Genomic DNA, 13,536 nt, shown 5'->3' with positions numbered 1-13,536 from the left:
ACACACACACACACTTTCCTTAACCCCTTTGGGAGTAGAGTTTGACCCCTGTGTTTTTGCAGGCCCTGCAATATACAGTGGGGGAAAAAAAGTATTTAGTCAGCCACCAATTGTGCAAGTTCTGCCACTTAAAAAGATGAGAGAGGCCTGTCATTTTCATCATAGGTACACTTCAACTATGACAGACAAAATGAGAAAAAAAATCCAGAAAATCACATTGTAGTATTTCTAATGAATTTATTTGCAAATTATGGTGGAAAATAAGTATTTGGTCAATAACAAAAGTTTATCTCAATACTTTGTTATATACCCTTTGTTGGCAATGACAGAGGTCAAACGTTTTCTGTAAGTCTTCACAAGGTGTTCACACACTGTTGCTGGTATTTTGGCCCATTCCTCCATGCAGATCTCCTCTAGAGCAGTGATGTTTTGGGGCTGTTGCTGGGCAACACGGACTTTCAACTCCCTCCAAAGATTTTTTACGGGGTTGAGATCTGGAGACTGTCTAGGCCACTCCAGGACCTTGAAATGCTTCTTACAAAGCCACTCCTTCGTTGCCCGGGCGGTGTGTTTGGGATCATTGTCATGCTGAAAGACCCAGCCACGTTTCATCTTCAATGCCCTTGCTGATGGAAGGAGGTTTTCACTCAAAATCTCACGATACATGGCCCCATTCATTCTTTCCTTTACACGGATCAGTCGTCCTGGTCCCTTTGCAGAAAAATAGCCCCAAAGCATGATGTTTCCACCCCCATGCTTCACAGTAGGTATGGTGTTCTTTGGATGCAACTCAGCATTCTTTGTCCTCCAAACACGACGAGTTGAGTTTTTACCAAAAAGTTCTATTTTGGTTTCATCTGACTATATGACATTCTCCCAATCTTCTTCTGGATCATCCAAATGCTCTCTAGCAAACTCCCAGCTCTCTGCAGGTCATTCACTAGGTCCCCCCGTGTGGTTCTGGGATTTTTGCTCACCGTTCTTGTGATCATTTTGACCCCACGGGGTGAGATCTTGCGTGGAGTCCCAGATCGAGGGAGATTATCAGTGGTCTTGTATGTCTTCCATTTCCTAATAATTGCTCCCACAGTTTATTTCTTCAAACCAAGCTGCTTACCTATTGCAGATTCAGTCTTCCCAGCCTGGTGCAGGTCTACCATTTTGTTTCTGGTGTCCTTTGACAGCTCTTTGGTCTTGGCCATAGTGGAGTTTGGAGTGTGACTGTTTGAGGTTGGATAGGTGTCTTTTATACTGATAACAAGTTCAAACAGGTGCCATTAATACAGGTAACGAGTGGAGGACAGAGGAGCCTCTTAAAGAAGAAGTTACAGGTCTGTGAGAGCCAGAAATCTTGCTTGTTTGTAGGTGACCAAATACTTATTTTCAACCATAATTTGCAAATAAATTCATAGCAAATCCTACAATGTGATTTTCTGGATTTTTTTTCTCATTTTGTCTGTCATAGTTGAAGTGTACCTATGATGAAAATTACAGGCCTCATCTTTTTAAGTGGGAGAACTTGCACTGGCTGACTAAATACTTTTTTGCCCCACTGTATGGGGCGTGTGAGCCGAGAGGGCGAGTAAGCAGAGAGAGAGAACAGTCAGAGCTTCCTAGACGACAGGACATGGTAGGGAGGTAGAGGGAGGCAGACAATTATGTCATACAGTTCCATGTTCAACCGTGTCAGGACATTGCTAATACCTAGCTATCACAGTGTCCTCTTAATGATTAGTGGAACATTGCTGTTAACACCGGTTCTTCACAATATCTTGGCAACATTTTTGCTTTTCTTAATTAATACAAGATACTGTGCTATAAAAATGATGGAAGGCCAAGTACATCATGTAGACTTGTAAAGTTGACCCAATGGCATTATTTGAATGGTGAGGAGGCCGTAATGCAGATCAGATTGAGGCCTTTTATTTGCAAGTGAAGATTTAGCCACTGAACACCATATAAAAAATAATTAACTGGACACAAGGAACATAAATCAAATCAAATAGAGCTAAAAAAAAAAAAAAAAAAAAAAAAAACAGGTTTCAATCATACCTGAAAACCCAGAAGCATGCCGACTTTACCCTTTCTCTCCCTCTAACAAGGAAATTACAGAACTAAAATAATAATAATAACACTTCCCATTATGCATTTGACCAATGAGAACAACCCAATTGACATCATGGTCAATTATCAATTACAAGGCATGAAATACCAAACAACATGTTCAGTTAATAAACATATACATATTTTCCTAGCACACACTTCAATACAGGTGCTATTCCATGTTTTAGAGCATAAACACAATCTGGGATATGAACAAGTCCCCCCGGGATAAGCTACTACTGCATTAACCGTATCATTAAGCATGCACTGGAACGCGCCCATTTGCCCATCAATTCTCAGACCAGGAAATGAACATAACCCTCTTCAATCAACGAGAAAAACCAACGTAATAATTTACATTTCTTTAGATTATCCTTAACGTATCATTTGTCAAACATGCTCACATTGTATTTATACTTTATACATAAATAGCAGTATTTTGACAAACCTAATGTAATGGTAAATCTTAGCGCGGGTGGCAGCTTTATAGGTTTGGGGTGTGTCAGAAATATTTCGGACATTTTCACAACCAGAATTATGGGCGCATTAGCTGGCGGTGTCGCAAAAGGGTTGCGTTTTGATGAATGATAAAGTTGACAGTTTGTCGAAGCTTGGCCTCTCAATGGCCTATCAGAGCGTTGTCATCAACTCCAATTCGAATGTTAGTCCGTTATAGCCTAGTTCAATAGCCTGCCCAATATTTGTTAAATATTTTGAACATGTTTGCAGTCTACATTATTCTAATTGAATTGCTTTAATATGGAAATACATTGTTAAACATAGTTGTGCGACTATAGTATGCGTTGGTTGAAACTCAATGTTAAATTCAAATCTCCCAACCAACATGTGTATGCCAATATGACACCAATGTTGATGAAAATTTGCAAATCAACTTCATTGGAGGTACGCAACACTATCTCCACCTCTCGTCATGATCCGAGAACCACTATACCGGATTTCTGACAGGGTCATAAGCATTATGATTGTCAGACAATGTTTTGCCCAAACCTAGCTCAAATTCTAGACATCGGATTAAAACGAGGCGACATAGTCCATAAGGTGACCATTAGACTTAGATCCATTTGGACTGAAAACGTTTTTAGGTGCAACAGTTTTAATTCAATTCATAATTTAGTGCTCTCACGTGCACATTTCTGCCCAATATAAACCAATGATGTGCTACCTTTTTTTTATAGCATTTCTGACAATGCTAACATCTTTCCTGCTGAATCTGAGTTCTAAAACCGGGTGCAACTCGTTTTCTACACAACAGTAGCAGCTAGCTAGTATAAGGCTAACATCTGTATCAAGCTAACTAACGCCGGGTTGGATGAGAAGCAAAAGGAAGGTAGCTAGCAAGCTAGGTATATTGTGCTATGGGAGGTTTTTCACATGGCTGAAGTCCAAATCAAATACAATATTATTAGTCACATGTTTAGCAGATGTTATTGCGGGTGTAGTAAAATGTGTAAACTGCTGACCTGGACAGTTGCGTGTAACCAGAGCACAAACAAATAAACTATTGATTATCCTTGGATGCTATTATAGGCAGTTAGATACACTGAACTTGGGGAAACTGCCACGCTGCTAATTTATAATACATATGCACACCAGAACAGACGCATGACTGTTAGAAGATCCAAATTCTATTCCTTACCTTATGTATAAATGTCAATGCAATTTTATTTTCGTCATTATAATCCACATTTGCAAGTGTCAAGTTCATTTTCACTGTGTACCCGAAAACCTGAAGTCGCCTACCACAAGTAAAAAGATCATTGTTTGCTTGCGAGACCTGTGCACAGTCAAAAGAAAATGCCACGCTTGCTAACTCCGTTAGCTATGTGATCAAATGAAATTGTTTTAGACTCTTGTTTTTCAACAAGCTAGAGAAATAAACATACACTCAGTACAGAGTGAAAGAACAGAGACATTGCATTATTGTGAGACCACCTCCTCTAAGAGTATGAATTAGGCTGTTTGAGAAGGTTGGAATCCTAAGCAACCTGCCTACACATCATTGGAAGTACAATAGACCAACATACAGTGCCTTCAGAAAGTATTCACACACCTTTACATTTTCCACATTTTGTTGTGTTACAACCTGAATTTAAAATGGATTCAATTGAGATTTTGTGTCACTGGCATAAGACACAATACCCCATAATGTCAAAGTGGAATTATGTTTTTAGACACTTTTACACATTCATTCAAAATTAAAAGCTGAAATGTCTTGAGTCAATTAGTATTTAACCCCTTTGTTATGGCAAGCCTAAATAAGTTCAGGAGTAAAAATGTGCTTATCAAGTCACATAATAAGTTGCATGGACGATTGTGCAATAATAATGTTTAACATGATTTTTAAATGACTACCTCATCTCTTTACCCCACACATACTGTACAATTATCTGTATGGTCCCTCAGTCAAGTAATGCATTTCAAACTCAGACTCAACCACAAAGACCAGGGAGGTTTTCCAATGCCTTGCAAAGAAGATAACCTATTTGTAGGTGAGTAAAAAGCAGGCACTGAATATCCCTTTGAGCATGGTGAAGTTATGAATGATTCTTTGGATGGTGTATCAATACACCCAGTCACTACAAAGATACAGGCTTCCTTCCTAACTCAGTTGCCGGAGAGGAAGAAAACTGCTCAGGGATTTCACCATGAGGCCAATGGGGACTTTAAAACAGTTTAATGGATGTGATAGGAAAAAACTGAGGATAGATCAACAACATTGTTGTAACTCCACAATACTAGCCTTAATAACAGTGTAAAAAGAAGGAAGCATGTACAGAATACAAATATTCCAAACATGCATTCGGTTTTCAATAAGGCATTAAAGTAAAATTGCAAAAAATGTGGCAAAGAAATGTACTTTATGTACTGAATACAAACTGTTATGTTTTGGCATGGGTCCCCAGATCCTCAAAGTTCTACAGCTGTACCATCGAGAGCATCCTGACTGGTTGCATCACCGCCTGGTATGGCAACTGCTCGACATCTGACCGTAAGGCACTACAGAGGGTAGTGTGTACGGCCCAGTACATCACTGTGACCAAGCTTCCTGACATCCAGGACCTACAGTATATACTAGGCAGTGTCAGAGGGAGGCCAAAAACATGGTCAAAGACTCCAGTCACCCAAGTCATAGACTCTTCTCTCTGCTACCGCACGGCAAGCGGTAAAGGAGTGCCAAGTCTAGGACCAAAAGGCTCCTTAACAGCTTCTACCCCCAAGCCATAAGACTGCTGAACAACAATTAATAAAATGGCCACCCGGGCTATTTACATTGACTCCCGCCTACCCCCACTCGCTGTTCATTATCTATGCATAGTCACTTTACAAATAACCTCGACTAACCTGTACCCCCACACATTGACTCGGTACCGGTACCCCCTGTATATAGCCTCGTTATTGTTATGTCATTTTCTTGTGTTACTTTTTGATTAGATACATTTTTTTTACTTTAGTTTATTTAGTAAATATTTTCTTAACTCTATTTCTTGAACTGCATGATTGGTTACGGTAAGGTTGTATTCACGGTAAGGTTGTATTCGGCGCATGTGACATACAATTTCATTTGATTTATGTTTGTGGCAAATCCAACACATCACTGAGTACCACTCTTCATATTTTCAAGCATAGTGGTGGCTGCATCATGTTATGGGTATGCTTGGGAGTGTTTTTAGGATAAAAAGAAAATTAATAGAGCTAAGCACATGTAAAATCCTAGAGGAAAACCTGGTTCAGTCTGCTTTCCAACAGAAACTGGAAGACAAATTCACCTTTCAATAGGACAATAACTTAAAACACAAGGCCAAATGTGACCGACATGCTGGATTTGGTCTTTGAAATTGTGTTTTTTACATTGGATGAAAGTAGAGACTCAGAGCTAGAAAATGGTATAGCATACACTACAGTTGAGGAGCAATGGGAAAGTAATTCTGCTTGGAAAGTTGATAAACTTGTAACTTCACTTTTGAGAAAATGGATGTTGAATGTTTTGGTACCTACTGGAGAGCTCTTCTTTGCCAACACCCATTCAGCATTGTTCACACCCTTTTAAGCTTTAACCCCACCCATCTCTTTAAGGATTCACATGTGAGGCTATGTACTAAACAACCAAATATTTACTACGGGTGTGTTCATAAATTTAATCTGGAGTGCCAGAGTGTGCTCTGGACGTTCGTTAACTCAGCGGGTTTTCAGATTGTCCATTCTTAAATTCAGCGCGTTCAGTGCGCACACTGACGCTCTGGCCGAGGAGTAGGGTTGATCCAAGTGTTCTGTCCTAACAGCAGTCAAGCACCCAAGCTAACTGACTAACGCTGGCTAGCTTGCTAGCTACGTCCAAACACAAATGAGAGAACAGCTCACCATTTTACTCGCTCTAACAGAGCTGGTTAGGCAGTTTTTATGTTATTCAGGGCATTGGTGTTTGCAACTGTGCTGCTGGCAACAATTTAATTATGTTTTTTTCCAACATTTACTGACACCGGCTATATTCAACGGGTGTTGAGTGTTCATAAATTAGTCAGTTATTCTGCACTCTGGCACACTCAGACGAGAGTGCTCTGAAATTAGAAAAGACAGCCAGAGAATTTACCAGCTACCTTTATCGACAGTTGACGCAGTGACATCATACACATTCTATTGAAATAGTTATTTGCATAGTGGAATCTTTTGTTTAGACATGTAGCTAGCTAGCTAAACAATGAACCATAATCACAACTCATAATGTTACTACCTGAATCTGCAGGTAGCTAACCAACCAGGTTCAATGTTAGCTAGCTACATTAGACTGTAACTAGCAATTCAAATGGCTCTGAGATATGAATAATATTACTAAACAGATCATACACTTAACGTTAACTAGCTAGCTATCTAACACTACACTTTAACTTGAAATGAAAATGACTTTCTGACAAAATTAGAAACGTTTAATATCTGAAAATGTAACTAGCAAGACTATCTTACCTGTATACATGGACGTAGTCCGCAGACATGTGTTTTATAAAAATGCATTTTGATTAAGAAATGTTTATGTTCAAATGACGCTCCTGTGAAGTAATGACGCACGACATACGCCTAGTTTCCTGAAACGAGTCACAAATATACACTGGACTATACACTGGACTACTATGGGCTATTGTATGTAGAGGGGTGAGAGAAAAATCTATTTAATCTGTTTTGAATTCAGGCTGTAACACAACAAAATGTGGACTATGTCCAGGTGTACGAATACTTGCTGAAAGCAATGTAACTACTCTTGTAGGTCAAAGTTGTGTTTTGGAAAACCTTGGTAGAGCAGTACACATTGTGAATTGAATTTATTTTTGGGCTTCAGACCAATGCCTACTTCTCACTGAATTTTTGTAAATATTTTTTTTTTATAGGCTATAGCGTTTGCACTGAAATAGGGGCTAGGCCTACTGTAAATTGCAGTCTGGCCTGAAAAGATTGAATTCGAATAAAACGAAACAACAACTTGTTTTAAATAGGCTATCTGTAAATACAGTTTCTCCCTGTGGGCGTGTAATACACACAAGCCAACTTAGACTATGGAGGATTTTACGCACATCCAAACTTTTCACAGGAGCTGGATAAAGATCCATTATAAAGAGAAAGGGGTTATGTCCACTCGACGTTATACTGCTCGCAAATGTAATGTTTTATGAACATCAGGAAACCTTTTTACAGATCATATTTGCACTTCTCCAGAAATAGCAGACAAAATTTCATTCAAGCCGTGAACTTTCTCACCATTAGCCCATGGACGAGGATGATATCATCAATCACATCTCTCGTTCCATGAGCACAAGGCAATGTATGCACACTTAGGCCAGAAGACACGGAATTGCCAAAGAGCTTGCATTTGACACTAGTGACGCCTTTAATACCAGAAGAAAATAGAGCCCAAAGAGTTATTTACTGGCCTGGGCGACGCACGACAACAGGTTTGCACCCTCAACCAATTGTCGGCGAGCGACCAGAATCTCTCACGTGTTTCTTTACTTCTCCAGGTGATCACCCATCAAAAGGACATCACTATCCACACATAAATAGTCTATTAATAAATGCGCTTCCCATAAACCATTTCATAAACAATGTCTGGCTTCATTATAAGGCCTTAGATCAAGCGACGAAGGACAATCTTCACAAGGCTTGATATTTCCTTCAATACACTCATTGATATATGTTGACTCCTCTTGATGCCTGCTGGCACGTATGCCATGGTACCCCCAGCATAATCACGTGACGGTGTCTGGTCCTCCCAGGCAGATTTATGCCTTCAGGCCTTCACACATGGAGTAATATTGACACAATAGCTTCCGTGGACACAACCAGCCAAATGCAATGGCCACACTTGATGTAATTATAATTCAATAACAGATGTTTGATATTGCATACATGATCACATAGTGACGATTCTGTTTTTCCTTGCCATCTGTTATTTGTGTGGTCATTATGGTAATTCAAGTTTTTTTGGCCTTTTGGCTACTGATGAACTTGTTTTGAACATTTGTACTGACAAAGTCTACGAGTTGGGTAGAATACCCTTGCTGCCCCACTCATCCGGTGATCAGGAAAGTAACATATGCATGCTGAGATATTTTGGCCCTGTTGGGAGTGTGTCCCTTCACAGTGCAGCTGGGGTGTGCTTCTCCAAATGAGGACATCCTTTGTGTGGGCAGATCATGAGAAGACGGTGCTGGATCAGAGGGAAGAGGATACTCCACTGACGGTGCAGCCGTTAAGAGCAGCAGCAAAGCAAATGTCCTCCCAACTGGAGTATATACAATAGAGATATTTCTATGCTTTCTTGTTCTGAGCCTTAAGCAGAACCAAGTACTGTGTTTCAGGGGAACGGGACTGTTTTTAACTGATCACAAAGGGATTTAACTAACTAGCATTTCAATCCTTCCACATGAAATGCACACTTAACTCCAATCAGCGAATTACATTATAGTGGCTTGAAATGCAAATAGATTTTTTTTGTGGGGGCGGCCCTATAGGCTCTTTATGGTGCCTTGGGGAAATGGTGAGTTCAGGCAGGCCATCCTTGTTTTATGTCCTTGAGCGTAATATCTGTGAGCTCTGCTGTGCTGACTCACTCAGATCCAGCCCCCCCCCCCCCCCCCCCCCCCACACACACACACACAACCCACCTCTGACAGAGAGAGAATTACAATGGGGGGGGGGGGGGGGGGGGGTTAGATCATGGGTAAGTTAAATCTCCTCTCTGGTCGTCACTGGCTGATGTCTCCATGGCGGCGAAAATTAAGTGAGATGATTGCGTAGTTTACAACCCCCATTGCTCGGAACATTTGCGTGCACTCAGGCGCACAGGAGAGAGAGCAAGTGTATGTCTGTCTGCCTCTCTGAGTCTGTGATGGTGTGTCACGGCAGGCAGCAACTCAGTGTGATCTCCTCTCATTCGCTGGCTCAGTCTCTGGGGTTGCGGTTGTTATGCGATTAAGCTAGGCTTACTGGAAAGAATCGTGACTATGCAGAGAGCTTTTAAATCTGGGTCTACTCTGAAAATACCTGAGTGTGTCATGAATGAAATCAACAAGAAATGAGTCAAACCTGAAACCTCCAAACCGATGAAGACAGACAAAGGAGAGATCCATACCAGATGATTCAATCAGGAAGTGAAATGATGTTAAGAGAAGTGCGTTTTATCTGTGAGCTCAGACCTCTAAAGGTGAAGTGGTTTTCTGGGCTGCCAGGGCCAAGCAAGCCCTCCTAACCCAATTTGATGTGCACTGATAGGCCAGAGTCAGGAGCAGCTGGTCTGGAGCCCAGGCTGTAGCCTCCATAAAGGTGTACCACTGAGTCACAGCTCAAGCTTACAAGCTAACAATGGAAGGCATTTTCTTTGTCATTTTACGTGATTGCTTAGAATCCATTTTATTTACCTGCCAGATTAAAGATCTAGAAAAACCATAGCCAACTCCGTATCAATCAAATTTACATCAGCAGGTGTAACAAAGTGCTTAAATGTATGCTCCCATATGGTAAACTGCCAACGTGGTAGTCACAAATTGTTTCTGCCTATGATGGAACTATTTACAGAATGATTTCAATCGATAAAATCCTACATTTACGACAGTAGATTGTTTATGACACCAATGTTCCATAAGTGATATAAATGAGACTTTATTTTTCATGTTATTATAACCTCCACTCATCAATGTCTAATAACTCTAACCCCCCCCCCATCTCCCTTCCTCTCTGTTCCATCTCCATGTGCTCCCTCTCCATTACCCTAACCTTCAACCGCCATCCTACATCTCTCTCAACCTCTTCTTCCTATCCTCCACCTGCTCCCCCCTTCCATCCTCCAGGAGGGCCAGCAGTTGATCCAGGAGAAGCCCGAGCTGGGCCCGGTGGTGCGGAGGAAGCTGGGGGAGATCCACGAGTGTTGGCAGGACCTGGAGAGCACCACCCAGGCCAAGGCCCGCCAGCTGTTTGAAGCCAACCGGGCTGACCTGCTGGTGCAGAGCTACACCAGCCTGGACCATCAGCTGCACCAGCTGGAGGGACAACTGGGCTACGTGGACCAGGGTCAGGACCTGACCAGCGTCAACAAGCAGCTCAAGAAGCTCCAGGTCTCTTCCTCTTCATTATATGGTCCAACTACTGTTACAGTTTTTGGTTTTGTGATCAGTTGGGAATATTTTTGGGTATGGTGAAACTATTGTCATACATAATGAAAATGTAGGTTAAAGTTGTTGAATATCGCAGTGTATCTCTATATACAAAAACCTAGGGTTGTTCTGTGTGAACAACCTATACAGTAGGAGGTGGTTCAGTTTTTTTTCCTGTCCAGGATGCTCTACCTCTGTTCTGTCACTACTACTGGGTCCATACATCTTATCAGTTCATCATGCGTCTCTCATTCTCCTCTCGAACAGCATGCTGCCCCTCAGGGCTGCTTACAGTTCCTTTTCAGCCTGTAATTGTGCTTTGTGTACAGTATTCTCCACCACCCAACCTCCATCCAGGGGTACAGTAACCTTTTCACTTCAGTTCATTTCTCTCATGGATACTCTAATCTTTCCTTTTCTTTCCTTTCCTTTCTTTTCCTTTAATTCCTTCCTTTCCTTACTTCCTTCCTTCCTTCCTTCCTTTCATTCTTTCTTCCTTTCCTGTCCTTTCCTTTTTCTCTCTTAATTTCTTTCTTTATCCCTCTTTATACTCTAATGCTGGTATTTTTACAATTTCTTTCTGCTTCCTTCCAGCCACTACCACTCACTCATCCTGTCCTGCTGTTCACCCTGTGATCTATGGTGTGAGCAGAATCACTGTCTCATCCTGTCCCGCTGTTCACCCTGTGATTTATGGTGTGAGCAGAATCACTGTCTCACCCCGGAAACTCTTAACATTTGGCTTCATATGGAAATGTATGAAAATCTCCACTCCACTGTGTGTGTCTGTGTGTCTGTGTGAGACTAAGAAATGGTCCTGTCTATTAATTCAAGGACCATTTCTGTCAAAATTAGAAATAATGTTCCCATGTTATGTTTTATTTGTGATTCAATGGTGTAACAATTGTGTAAGCCAATAGAAAGTGTGCTTATTCTCGTGCTAGTCTCTGATATGTGTCTCTGAGAATGTCAGGGGATTCATTTAACCAGATAGAAGGTACTGAGGCAGCCGTCCCGAAGGCTCTTTTCCTCCCAATTCCTAAGAATTCCCAAAGTCAAATCGTCATGTGAATTCGTAAGGGATTGATCGGCCTCATTCTGCCTCCTACTCTAATTCACTTTACCATGGCACTCATGCAACAACTCTTTGCATCTGGCCCACTTTTCGAAGAAGTTAGCCTCAGTGACACTACTTTACCTCCCTGGTGATCTCAACCTGATGCTTGTGTCCCAAAATGAGTGTCACTGCCTTAGTGAGAATCGCCACCCCCTTCAGAATTACCTGACAGCTCTGGAGAAGTAATTGCCTTGTAGTCAATTGCGGTAGATCTAACTACTATCATCCAAACACTTCTCATGAATTGTTATGACAGACTGACCAGTAGAGCAACTGATCATGTACACCTAGGAAATCCTTCAGTGGCTGACTCCTGAGTTAGATGTTGTCAGGATATTTTGGTGAGAGGGGATCGATAGAGGAACCAATGTATCCTCTCAATACTCACCAGGCGTCTCGCTGTCCCATGGACTTCCTCCCCCCCGCTCTTTATTTCCTAACCTATCCTTTCTCCCTCCTTCACTCGCCCCTCCTCAAACGCTTCGATTCCATCCCCCTTTCCATTCTACCTCCTCTCTCACACCCTCTCACATTCCCTCGCTCCCTCTCTCCAGACGATGGAGTGTCAGATGGAGGAGTGGTATAAGGAGGTGGGGGAGCTGCAGGTGGCGGCGGCCTCTGTCCCCCAGCAGGGCCAGGTCATGGACACGGTCAGCGAGCGCCAGTCCGCCGTGGAGACGCGCATCGTCCGCCTCATCGAGCCGCTCAAGGAGCGCCGGCGCATCCTTCTGGCCTCCAAGGAGGTTCACCAAGTGGGCCGGGACCTGGAGGACGAGATAGTGAGTGGCCGTCCTGATCGTCCTCCGATTATACCCACACACACTTACAGAACACCCGCACACCTCCCCCAGTCTACTCAGACCACTTCGCCCATACATTTGCTTCTAAAAGTGTGACTTACAAGTGTCATCGACAAGGGTTGAAGTGTTGCTTAAGTCGGCGACTAACCCCCCCTTTTTTGTTTGTTGAAGATTTATCTTGAAGGAAGATGCATGTAACTTTAAACTGATGCAATACCATGCTGGTGATAACCCTAGAACAGTTACCAGAGTTTGCAGGTGCTTCTTTGCTAGTTTAACTTGTGATGTGTTTGGTTTGCAGCTGTGGGTGCAGGAGCGGCTGCCTGCCGCCACGTCTCAGGAGCACGGCTCCAGCCTACAGGCTGTGCAGCAGCTCATGAAGAAGAACCAGGTGTGTGGCAGCTAGCTGAGGATAACCACATCTTTACAGTACATGTCTATCTATCTATCTGGACATCGTCTTTCTGTCCCCCCCCCCCCCCCCCAGACTCTGCAGAGGGAGCTACAGGGCCATCGGGCGAGGGTGGAGGACGTCCTGGAAAGAGCTAATGTCATCGCCTCCATCCGCAGCCCCCAGGCTGACTGTGTGCGGGCGGGCCTGGAGCAGCTCAGCAGGCTGTGGGGTCTGCTGTGGGCCGAGACGGAGAGAAGACAGCTGGTGCTGGATGCCATGTACCAGGCCCAGCAGTACTACTTTGACACGGCCGAGGTGGAGGCCTGGCTCAGCGAACAGGAGCTGCACATGATGAACGAGGAAAAGGGAAAGGTAGGCGGCTAGGAGCCAATCACCAGGCGCTGATATGCTTAATCTGCCCAGTTACCTTTTTACAGTAAGATGATTGGCTTTTTGGAAGAGGGA

The 13,536-nt window shown here is 42.7% G+C and overlaps 1 protein-coding gene across 7 annotated transcripts in view; it reads left to right on the top strand.

Moving 5' to 3' along the window:
• Positions 1-13,536, top strand: part of LOC110507062 (spectrin beta chain, non-erythrocytic 4) — a 65,053-nt gene that overhangs the window by 39,664 nt on the left and 11,853 nt on the right. For all 7 annotated transcript variants that reach the window (XR_005039987.1, XM_036964976.1, XM_036964974.1 and 4 more), the window contains 4 exons: positions 10,458-10,721; positions 12,432-12,656; positions 12,979-13,068; positions 13,165-13,443. Coding sequence is in view for 6 of the 7 variants with exons in the window: in XM_036964976.1 (XP_036820871.1) it covers positions 10,458-10,721; positions 12,432-12,656; positions 12,979-13,068; positions 13,165-13,443 (858 nt within the window). In the remaining variant the exon portion in view is untranslated. The remainder of the gene's footprint in view (positions 1-10,457; positions 10,722-12,431; positions 12,657-12,978; positions 13,069-13,164; positions 13,444-13,536) is intronic.

Source organism: Oncorhynchus mykiss, chromosome 27 (assembly GCF_013265735.2).
Source record: "Oncorhynchus mykiss isolate Arlee chromosome 27, USDA_OmykA_1.1, whole genome shotgun sequence".
Classification (NCBI taxonomy): domain Eukaryota; kingdom Metazoa; phylum Chordata; class Actinopteri; order Salmoniformes; family Salmonidae; genus Oncorhynchus; species Oncorhynchus mykiss.
This window is presented reverse-complemented; position numbering and strand designations above follow the sequence as displayed.